General features: G+C 44.1%; 1 protein-coding gene across 2 annotated transcripts in view; it reads right to left on the bottom strand.

Annotated features, from left to right (window-relative positions):
• Positions 1-472: 472 nt before the first annotated feature.
• Positions 473-11,493, bottom strand: part of ADARB2 (adenosine deaminase RNA specific B2 (inactive)) — a 612,280-nt gene continuing 601,259 nt past the window's right edge. For both annotated transcript variants that reach the window (XM_059729167.1, XM_019498622.2), the window contains 2 exons: positions 8,398-8,576; positions 473-1,625 (listed from right to left, as the gene is read on the bottom strand). In XM_059729167.1, the coding sequence (XP_059585150.1) occupies positions 1,449-1,625; positions 8,398-8,576 (356 nt within the window). In that variant the 3' untranslated portion in view covers positions 473-1,448. The remainder of the gene's footprint in view (positions 1,626-8,397; positions 8,577-11,493) is intronic.

Here is an 11,493-nt window from a genome sequence, read left to right as displayed (position 1 = left end):
GAAAACAAACAAACGGACAAAAGAAATATACAGTGTTAACTCAGTAGCGCGGTACAAGGCTGGCTCTGGAGTTGCCTATCAAGGCTTGGGTCTCTTATGACTATTTTTCCTGCACTCTGATGAAGTTCAATCAGTCCCAGCTCAGACAATGTGCGCCTCTTAATCCAAGTGGTGAATCAATGATTTAATAGTGAAAACTTATTCTTTTTCTGACTGAAAACAATGCTCGTTTCAAGCCGCAAATAAATGTGTGGTAAATTTAATAATAATACTTAGTACCTATATAGAACCAGAAGCTGAAAAACCTTTAGTCACATTGATTAGAAACTTGCTCTAGGTAGCAGTCCCATCTTTTGGGATGGTTTTGATAGACATATTTGCAGAGCAAGGTTAAGCTCAACATAAATATGACAGATTCTGGCTTACACAGCTGTTTACAACTAACTACTAACGAAGCCGTGTATCCCTTACAAGCTCCTTGTGATGCAGGTAAGTATTATTATCCACATTTGCTAAATGGAGAAATGGAGGTAGAGAGGGTATGGGCCAAATTTCAGAATTGGTCACTAATTTGGGGCATCTTAGTTTGTGGGTCCCCAACACCAAAGTCTTGATTTTTCAGAAGTGCTGAGCACTCTCATCTCCCAGTGACTTCCCTTAGGATTGCAGTATTCAGTATCTCTGAAAAATGGATCCCGTTTGGGGCATCCAGAAAGATAAGCCACCCCAGGACACAATTGAAAATTTAGTACTAAGTGACACCCGAAGTTACAGGAGGAGTCAGTGTGAGCCAGGAGAAGAGAACAGGAAATCTCAAGCCCCCAGCACTGTGGTTCAATCTAAACCTGGAAGGACAGTTAAAATTTTGTTTGTATCTTTGTAGACTAAAATACACGCTGTGAATCAAAGCAGCCAATGTTTACAATGATTTTGGCTTAGAGGCTATACCTCTTCTCTTTGTGGATGAATATGCTTGCCCTGAAAGCCCCTGTCGCGCGGTGGGTCTGAAGGCTCTTTCATGTGTTCGCTTACTAAAATGTTTTCCATCATTCTGTGATTTGTGAGGGAAAATGGACTCAATGTTGAGTTGGGTGCATGGCCTGCTAATGTCTGAAATGCAGATGCTTCCTGGATAACTAATAGTCACATGTGCTATAAACAATGAACAGCAGCATCTTTGTGAGGATCATTTAATAGTCTGGGCATGAACATCCTTGTGCATGTTGTGCAGGGGATCAGGATGAAAAAGCAGTTTCCTAAAGTCAAGTTTAGTGCATTAATCAAACACATCCGATATTTATGTATTTCCAATACAGAATCAAAAGAAAATATTCTCATGAAGGTTTTTATTAAATATTGAACTGCATCAATTCTGTCAGCTCACGCATCCTGCCTATGCTTCTCTCCAGCCGATCTGCTCTGGTCACGTAGCAAAGGTGTCGAATGATTTATAGAGTTAGTAGAAACTGATCTTGCTCTGGGGGCTTCTTCACCCAGGTGCCCAGACCTGCTTTCTGAAATGCTTTAAACAGCTGCTGCTTGACAGCCTGGTACGTTTGAGGCACCAGCTTTGCCTCGCTGTACACTGATGGCATGTCTCCATGGCTTGGGACTCGTGTGCTCAGCTGCAGAACAAAAATCAGGGAAGGGGAAAAATAATAATAATAATAAAAAAAAAAAATCCAACCGACGAGCCAAAAGAAACAGGAGGCTTCAGTAGCTGTATAATCTTCCTGTCTACATTTCATAAGCAACAGATAAACTGTCTTTGGGCTTTGTGTGTTTGCTTTTGGTTTAGAACAACAAAACACTGAAGGGATAACTGCATGCAACACTGTTTCTTTCTCACAAATTGTGGAGCAAATGGATGTAAAAAAAAATCTAAGCAGCTTTAACCCTCTTGAAGTGGGCACAGCCAGCAGCAAAAAGAAACCTGCAAATCACCAGGTATTGTGCAAAGAAAAAAAAAATCTGTTTTTCAGTTACAGAGCTTTCTGGAGGGAAAAAATAGCCTTTCTGAGAAGCCTAAAAGTGGAGGATGTGCTTGGGGTTAGTAAAGGAAGCTGAGCAGTTCAGAGCTTTAGCCAGTCAAGCTAATGCTGAGAGACAATACGAGGAGAATCCCCCCTTCCTTTAAATCTGTTCTAATAAGAAATGCTGTGAAACATGCATAGGAAGGGGCAGTAATGAAGCTTCGGGGATTTGTGCCAGCACGTATAGTGGAGAGGCTGTCTTGTTGAAGGGGAGCATGGCTGGTGCTATACACCCGAATGTTCTGAACTGAAACCTGGAGCGCCTGCCAGAAACTGTCTTAAGAGACAAAGACACATGTCTGCAGTCCAATAATCACCCCAAGCACACACACCAGAAGAAAGCACCTTTTGTTTTACAGAAGGACTAAATCAATGACCTTCTCTGACCTGCCAAAGTCTTAATACAGTCGAGCCAAAAGTGAGTCTTTGACATTATATGAAAGAAATCAGAGCCTGGAAAATGCCTTAGAGCAGACAGACAGGTGAAAGTCCAATGCTTACAAACTGGTGAAGTGACATCCTATCGGAAAAACCCCTCGGAGCATAACCCTGGTGAGTAAACAACCCTGTTTTCCTTCTGTCTGATCTGTAAAGACACTGAGAGACAGAGCTTCCTGGAGGGAGGCTGAAATGCTGGCTGCAGCGAGCAGAGCCCGCTTGTGCGGAAGCCTCTGGGCTCGTGGACTCACTTTAGTCAGGGGGCAGTGGGGTGACTGATATGCACCAGCCACTGGAGGGTGGTGGAAGAGATGTGGCAGGTGTATGTTGGTCACAACCAGGAGTGAGGACACAATATGGTGTCAAATAGGGGCTCCCCTTGCTAGTCATAGGATCCAGAATCCCATCTGTTAACTTAAGGCAGGGGCCCTTTCCAGAACCCTTGGTAATTCAGTCCCAAAATCGTTCCCACTGCAAATATCAATATTATTTTGTCCCCAACAGCCACCTTCCTCAGTAACAGACTGATTTAGTCCAAACTGTTCAGCCTCACTTTCTCTGGTGTGAACACGTTGCAGTTCAGGTCTCTTGTATTCATTGCTATAGTCACTATATATATCATTCTATATATATATAAAATTCACTGCTATAGTCCCTATATATATAATTGTATGCTAAGAAGAATTTTCCCCAACTATTTGAGTTAGTCTAATAAAAGATATCGGATTTACCCGAAGACCCTTGTCTTGCCTATGTCCTTAGACCAACAAGGCTACAACCTACACCCCTGCTATAGTCCCTGCACTGGTCTGGGCTTCACTGCCAGGTCCCAGCTGCCCCTGCTCTGGTCCTCACAGTAACCTCTTAGCTGCACTTTCCAGCAATGCTGCTCTCTGCTCCCTCTCTACTGGCCACAGAAATGTTCAGTCAAATGTTCCCTCACCATGCAGGACGGGAAAGGCACTGAGCAGTCGCACTGTGCTGCCCTGCTCTGCCACCAGTCTAGGGCCTCCTTGCCCGTGGGCTCTTGCAGATTCTCACATGCAGCATCAAGCAGGCTCACTGGAACCACACACTTGGGCTGCTCTTTGGACTTGCTTCCCAGCCTTGCGTTGGCTCTCAGCTGACTGTATCCCTGTAGCAGCAGCTGCTCTCCCTGCACTATTTCTGCCCCAGTTGTCTCTTCTCACCCCAGGAAGCTGTAGCAGAATTTTATGCCATTTCTCTGCCCAACTCCTGTTTACTGATGTCCCTGTGAAGCAGGACAACAGGGTCAGGGCCATATTTCACAGAGCTTCTGCTGTCTTGTGGAGTGGGAATTCACACCTACGCAGCAGGGCTTCACACCTCCATGCGGTGTGACTTACTCATGTTCATTTAGCATTTGGTGAGCAGGGGAGGGTGAATGCAAACAAAGTGTATTGGACTAACCAAAAAGAAGTAATTGGAGGAGATGTTGCTAGAAGAAAAGGATATGAGAACAAAATGATCGAAGGTAAGTGCACAGTTCCCCCCACTCCTCTGCTACATTGCCTCCAATCACTTGGGCTAGCGTGGCTGGCTCAGGTGCCAGCAGAAGGCCAAGTCAAAGAGAGGAATGCTGCTAAGCCTTCTCACATGATGCCAAATTGGTACAAATTAAATTAAAGTACTTTACTTTACTTATTGTCCCTGTCTTCTGTTCGGCACAGAATTGCAGTATTACAGAGCTATCCACCAGGAGGCAAGGAGGTTGAAGGTATGTAAAAGATGCCTGGCTGTCGCTGTCCCTTGTTTCCTTTCCTGGAATTCTCAGCTTTTTGGATCCACCTCCTTTTTTCCTCTTTATAATGCCTCAGTGATATTAGAGAAGAAAAGCCAGAATGATGCCAAGAAGAGGGACAAGTTAGAATAATAGGAAAGTGGGGCTGGAAGGAACAAGTCACCTAGTTCACCCCCCCCCCGCTCAAGGCAGGGCCATCTCTGATTAAGCCATCCCAGCCGATTGTTTGTTTAACCTGCTCTGAAAAATGTACAGGGCTGGAGATTCAAACCCTTCCAGGTAATCTGTTCCAGTGCTTAATCAACCACTTGTTTGCCTGGCAATCTTACAGTGATTGTGCTGCTTCCCAAGACCAAAAGGAATCCTAGAGTTCACCTTTCATGGGCGAGGGAGCGTCTGAGAGAATCGTTCAAGGGGCTGCTTGCTCACAGCTCTGTTGTCAAGAGCCACATGTTCAAAATCAGACCCAAAAATCACAAATCTTGATCATTTCGTTTTTAAAAAGTCACACTTCAGGCCTTTCTCCTGATACTGGAGCCTGTATAGAGAAACTGTTCTCAATTTGTCTGTGGCCATTTCAAGTTCATTGTATTCACACCTGAAACTCTGCCTGCCTGCCTGCCTGCCTGCTGGCTATGCCAAAGATGACTTCACACACTCTCTCCTAACTCCCGGGAGTTCCTATTCTTCTTCCAAGCTCTTCTTCTATACTCCCCCATAGTCTCTTGTCCTGAAATTTGTCCTCAAATTCACTGGCTCTCCCTTTCCCTTCTTTCTCTTACATCTTCTTCATGTACCTGTGTACATCTCTCAGTTTCCATTTTATATCCTCTGATCAGCTCCTGTCCCATCACTGTCTCCTGGTTGGAGAAAAACAGAGACAGCCATCTTTACTGAGGCCAGACTGGTTTCAGTCCATTTCAGGCAATGGGAGATGCTGATTAGGTTTCCTGAGGGGCAACCAGATTATAGAAACATAGTAGCCATTTTAACTGAGGCTAGCCTATCACAATAATCCCATTACATATAAGTCCTACTAAGTTTAATGGAAGTGAAGAGTGCTCAGCACCTTGCCAGATCAGTTACTTACCTTGCAAGAAGCTGAGAAACCATTATAGGTATTTACATCTATTACATTACAATCAAAACCAGAAACCAGTTTTCATATACTGGCGCTTGGGGAAGAAATCTCTTTCACCTAGTGGACAACTGGTTCTGAGTTACCCAATTTAAGTAAAGGAATGATTCTGTTACCATCCTTGGGCACATAAATGCCCCAATCATAGGAACAGGGAGACATCTAAGTATCTTCAGAGGGCAATCCTATTCCTATAATGGGTGTGCCCAGAGGGGGATTAATAGAATTATTCCTACACTTTAATCAGGTAGCTCAGAGTTGGTCACAAGTTGAACTTTAATCATCAGCTAAGTGCAACGGAGTTCTGCCATCAGAATGGAGCACAGAAAACCACATACCTACTTGACATGCCCTTAGTAACCAATCTGGAATATAGTGCCCTGGTTTTTATTGACTACTGTGAAAATGGTTCTACTTTCAAGAATGATCAGGGTAGGCACTCCGCTTTGGTCTGGATTGCTTTAGTAAAGCTTGGGAGATTGTATTGGCTAAGTCTTTCTGTTCTCCAATTTGGGCCACATAATGCCAACTCAGATGCGTATGGCTCAGGAGGATTTCTCCTAGGTTTCAGCCAATACTGATGAGGAGCTAAGGGACTCCTTTGGAGGCTGTCAACATTAGACTTACCATACTTACTCAAATATAAGATGAGTTTCTTCCCCTTCTCTTACATTGGTATACTATTTAAATAGTGTTAGGGACCTACCAATACATGGCAGAAGTGGGGTGCACGGCATCTCCTTTAATCTTTCATGTTTCCCTATATGTCCCCCCACCCTGCCATTGATTGGCAGAGGGGTCCCACTGCTCCCTGCTGATCAGCAAGGAAGTAAAAACCATGGTTTTAAACATGGCATGGTTTTTGCCTCCCTGCCAGTCAGCAACAAATACTGGAGCCACTGGGACCCCTCAGTCAATCAGCGGCAGGAGGTAAAATGGTACCACAGTTTTCACCTCCCCGTCGATCAGAAGTGATCTGCAAGCAGAGCCACTCCACCAATCAGCGGAGGGGTGCATGGGGGAACATGAAAGATTAAAGGAGATGCCATGCACCCCACTTTTACCATGTAATTGGTAGGTCCCCAAATATAGTCTATTATTAAACTCCTGCCAAAAGCAGCATGTGCTCAGTAATGGAAAACAACCATGAAGTTGATTAAATGCAGCCAACACTGGGCATAACTATAAAACACATAGCCCATATTGGACAAACACACTAATGAGAACCTTTTTTATTTTGTGTGGCCCTTAAAAAAACAGGCAGATGTTCCCTTTGCAGGGAACTGGAATCAGGCCTGGAGGTACTGCAATATCAGACTGGCACCAAGAGGGCCAGAGCCAGCCCTGGCACATTTGCAAAAAAAGCTGAAATGATGATGGGAACCTACCACAAGGATAAGTTAATACAAGAAATCTGAATATGATATATGGTAGTGCCCACTGCACTCAGCCCCCTCAGCACCAATTCCTTTCCAAGTCATAGTGAGCCACTACACAGAATATATTTCAACTTCCTCTTCACTCCCCCAGCTGAGCTTTGCCTTTTCCCCCCCATTTCTAATGATTCCTGTTTCTTCACCAGCCTCACGTGTCTGGCAAACATCACCAAATGGGACCCCAAAGATTTACCCAGAATCCCTCTATTGCCCCCTCCCTCAGCCTGTCATGTATGATTAGTGTGTCCCTGCCCCCCATGAGATGGATCCAGACCAGGCCTGTGTCTCATCTGCATATACATTCTGGAGGATCCCAGGACTCCTAACAAGAACACCTGGTTCCAGTTGTGAACGTGGGGCTAATTAATACATTGGTCCTTTGTGGGGGATATCTGGAGTACACACACTTACTGAGCAGTGCTAGGGTGTGGGGTCACCATGGCTTGAAATGCTATTGTCTCTTGGGACCCAGCCCAATGGACTTTATGATATATCATGACACTTTTGGCTCTGGACTAATATCATGCAGGGTTTGTGCTATATATAAGTAGGAACAAAAGTGCTGCTTAAAAGTGTTTATGAAGTATCTGTGCTAAAAATTGCAGCAGTTTCCAAAAAGGTAAAATGCATCAATTCTGGATGAAATAAGTCTGTGAATACCCATAGTAATTTGCCTACATATAAATTACTATAGGCAAGTTTATTTCAAAGTCAGTGTTTTCAGATTTGCCCACCTTTATATGTGCTCAGGGAGATCATGGTCTGACAATAAAGGGGAGAGGAGAGGCTTCAGGGGGAAGAAGTTGATGGGCGCAGAGGTCAAGGGGGCCACCTGATCCCTTCCCCCCTATTTATTTTTCCTGATGTAGCAGTGGGAAGGGGACAAATTCAAGGCAAACCTCCAATAATTAGATTCTGTACCTGGAAAATTATAACAATTTATAATTTTCCATATATAGAATCAAACTATAGTAAAAGCTCCAGTGACTGGCACCTTACAAGCTGGCATGCTCTATTAACCGGCATGCTGGCTTGTAAGGTAAAAGCAAAACTGGAAGTGCACACTGTGGCACTTCCGGTTTTGCTGAGCCCCCATGGCCTGGTGCAAAGCAGCCTGTGCTGACGAGCCCCCACAGCTTGGAGCCTGCGGGGCCTGTGGGAGGGTCGGCGATGTGGCAGGAGGGGCAACGACACCCCAGACACGGCAGGAGAAGCGACAGTCCAAATAGGCAAAGATGCCTGTTTGGGCCTCTCAATTAACCGGCATATTTTGTTATCCGGCACCCGCCATTCCCTATGGGTGTCAGATAACAAAGCTTTTGCTGTACTGGGGGGTTGTCTTATATTCAGGGATGCCTTATATTTGAGTAAATATGGGAAATTGTTAAAGAAGTTTGCCTCTGTGGAGTGCCCTGATGTAGAATCAAATTCACAGTCTCTGTCTTGCCAGCTTGCTCCCAAAAGCAGCAAGAGATTTTAATTCTTTCTTCTAATGGGGCCAAAATCCTAATACCAGGCTAGAAATATGGCTGAAAAGCTCTCAGTAGTGATGCCTTTGCCTGCAAGACAAAGTTAGTGTGTAAGGCCTACCTTTCCATAAAGCTTTGACCACCGAGCATAAAACATGCGTTTGCAGAGCCGTGAGGAACTCCCACAGTTCCTTTTTCCCGTTGTGGCATTAATAACCTCGAGGTCCGTGTTACCCACTATCCAGTTCACACTGAAGCTGGGAGATTTTCCTGGCTGTCGCACCTCAGCATTACTCACTCCTGTCAAGGCAGAAACAGAAGGCAGTTGAGCATTTATATTAATGGTCCCAAACTTTCCAAGTTAGATAACATTCAATGGGTCTTTGTTTGCTAAGGCATGCAATATCTTTGTGCAGATTCACACCTATTGTGCACCGCACAAATTATTGTTATTTTAACCAGTTTAATGTTGCCTCTTTGGACACCTTAGAATGGCAACACCAGATATGCCTTTGGATTCTTTAGGATTAGACTGGGGAAGGCAATTATATTGTAATGTACATTATTGACAGCAGTGTTGGAGTGGCTGACAAACCTTTTCAGAGCGAGGATTTTCTCTAACAGGCTTCAATGCAAAACCAAATTTTGAGAAGTACTAAGTAGTTGTCCTGATAAACAAAAGAGTGACTCAGGGCAAGCCTCCTCCTCCTTCTGTCTCCCCCTTGGATATATCTTAGGTGTCTTTTGTTCTCAGTGGATACCTTAAGTTAAGCACTTGTCTAGAAAGTAGTCCTCCTTTCCAGGACAACCCATGTCCCCACTCCCTACCTCTTTCCCATTCCCAGTGAACAACTACAAGTTTCCTTTCAACATCCTGGGAATGGGTGAGACCCTGTTCCCCTGAGTGCCTCCCAGAGTAACAAGGAATAATGGCCACAAGTTGATTGAGAGTAGGTTCAGGCTAGACATCAGGAGGCACTACTTCACACTCAGGGCGGTCAGGATCTGCAACCAGCTTCCAAGAGAAGTGGTGCTGGTTCCTACCTTAAGGGTCTTTAAAAGGAGGCTTGATAACTACCTAGCTGGGGTCATGTGAGCATAACTTAGTGGGGGGTCATATGAAGCCAGTATTCATTCCTGCCCAGAGCAGGGGATCGGACTTGATGATCTGCTCAGGTCCCCTCCGACCCTACATCTATGAATCTATGAATCTATGAATCCCTAGAGCCTCCCCTTCTTAATAACTGCTGATGCAATGTGTTTGGGGAGGGTTTTGCTTTGATTTTGTTTTACTGGAGATCTTTGTGACCAAGCAATACAAAAGGCATCCAAATGGCTTAGCTCCCTCCTTGTGATAACTGCTACATCTTGTTTTCTTGTATCTGGAGACAGGAGAGTCAGAAGGGTGCTGGGTGTATTTTACAGAACAGTATGAACAGCATGAAGTGAACTTTGGATCATGATGTTCATTCATGACTTTTAGGTACCAGTTTTCAGACCTGACAGTGATCCTGGAGAAGGGATGGTAGTTTGAAGAAACTGAATATTTAGAAAACACATGGTCTTGGTAGGACTGGATTTGGTCATTCTCTCTTTTTTTTTCAGATACAGATAACACCAAACCCACAAACCTGGATGGAGAAGCTTGTTTGACTGGGAACTGGGGACTTATCTACTAGGCAGGATTTGCCTTAATCACAGGCATAGACTGGAGTCCTGGAATGACTCTGTTTCCACATTGTAGCTTAGATTATTAGCTTGGCATAACATATGAATGTCAAGTGAGAACTGAGGTGTAAACAATCATGCATTGTCTTTATACCATTTTGAAAAGTTCATTTATTATTATTTGAAAAATTAAAGCAATTAATGATATTTTGAACTCCTATCTTACCACTGTTCATCCATTGCTTCCAGAGTGCTTTACAAAGAAGTAAAGGTACCTCTATCCAATTTGTTTTTGTAGATGAAAGACTGAGAAGCATGGAGATGAAAGCTAATATTTTCCAAAACTGTTCTTCATTTTGGGTTCTTGGCTTGAGACATGTAAAACCTGATTTTTAGCATCCCAAGAACTCCCACTGGCTTAAGCTGAAAAAATGGATAGCCAATACTTCTGAAAAATCAGACTCAAGGTGTTTTGAGTTGAGCATTATTCACTCCTATCAAGGGAGAAACAGAGAAGTTTCATAGAATCATAGAGAAGTAGGGACCTTGAGAGGTCATCTGGACCATCCCCTGCCTAAGGCAGGATCATCCCTATCCAAACCATCCTATACAAATCCATCATCTAACCTCTTAGCAAAAAAGTGCAGTCAACCTTGACACAACATTATAACCTGCCTCAGGTAAAGTAGGGGGACCACAGTGGCAAATGTCTTGCTGCTGTAAAGTTTGTTCTAGAGATCCCAGGAAGAGGGCCATACCCCCTGCTACAGAAGAAGGCAAAAACCCATACAGTCCATACCAATGTGACCAAGGGGTACAATTCCTAAATTTGCTATGGTCTATGTTTTTTGCCCTGAAAAGTGGAGATTTCCTGATCAGTGCCCAGTTTTGAAAAAGCAGGGCTCATCAGTATGCTCAGCAAGCCCCATGGGAGAGTGGAGAACACAACTCACAATGGTATCCTATCTACAGGACCACACTGCTAGCACAATACTATTGTTGGACTCCTCTTGTGTGAAAAGGCTTTGAGCACCTGTGCCACTGGGAGCAAGGCCAGCTCTGCCACTTAGGCAGCTCACTGCCTACCACCTGTGTGCTTCTCTGCAGGATATGAATGAATGTCATAGAGAGCCGTTCACTCTCTACTCCAAATATTGTCCTACATTGTCTGCTCTACAGACAAAGACGCTACAATAAAGGGCTATTGAACATGCAGAGGGAAGGAAATGAGGCATTAGAGAAAGAAATAGTTCAGCAAAAATGTTCTCACAAGACACAGATATTTGGTTTTGTGGTTACGTGGCATAAGCAGCTTTAGAGAAATGGACGGGGTGATGCAGAGGATCACAAAGCATAGAGGAGTTACAAAGCTACAGGTTACACAGTGTAGAGGAGTTAAGACAGAGTTACAGTCAAGTCATGATCATACCCTAAAGTTGTAATAATGACATTCATGTCACATTAATACCAATTTCAGGTTTTTTCCCTGAGATGACTGATCAATCCAGTTCACCAAGGCAACAGACTATACACTTCCTTTTGCTGAAAT

Source organism: Alligator mississippiensis, chromosome 5 (assembly GCF_030867095.1).
Source record: "Alligator mississippiensis isolate rAllMis1 chromosome 5, rAllMis1, whole genome shotgun sequence".
Taxonomy (NCBI): domain Eukaryota; kingdom Metazoa; phylum Chordata; order Crocodylia; family Alligatoridae; genus Alligator; species Alligator mississippiensis.
Note: the sequence above shows the minus strand (reverse complement) of the source record. Positions and strands in the feature narration are given on the sequence as shown.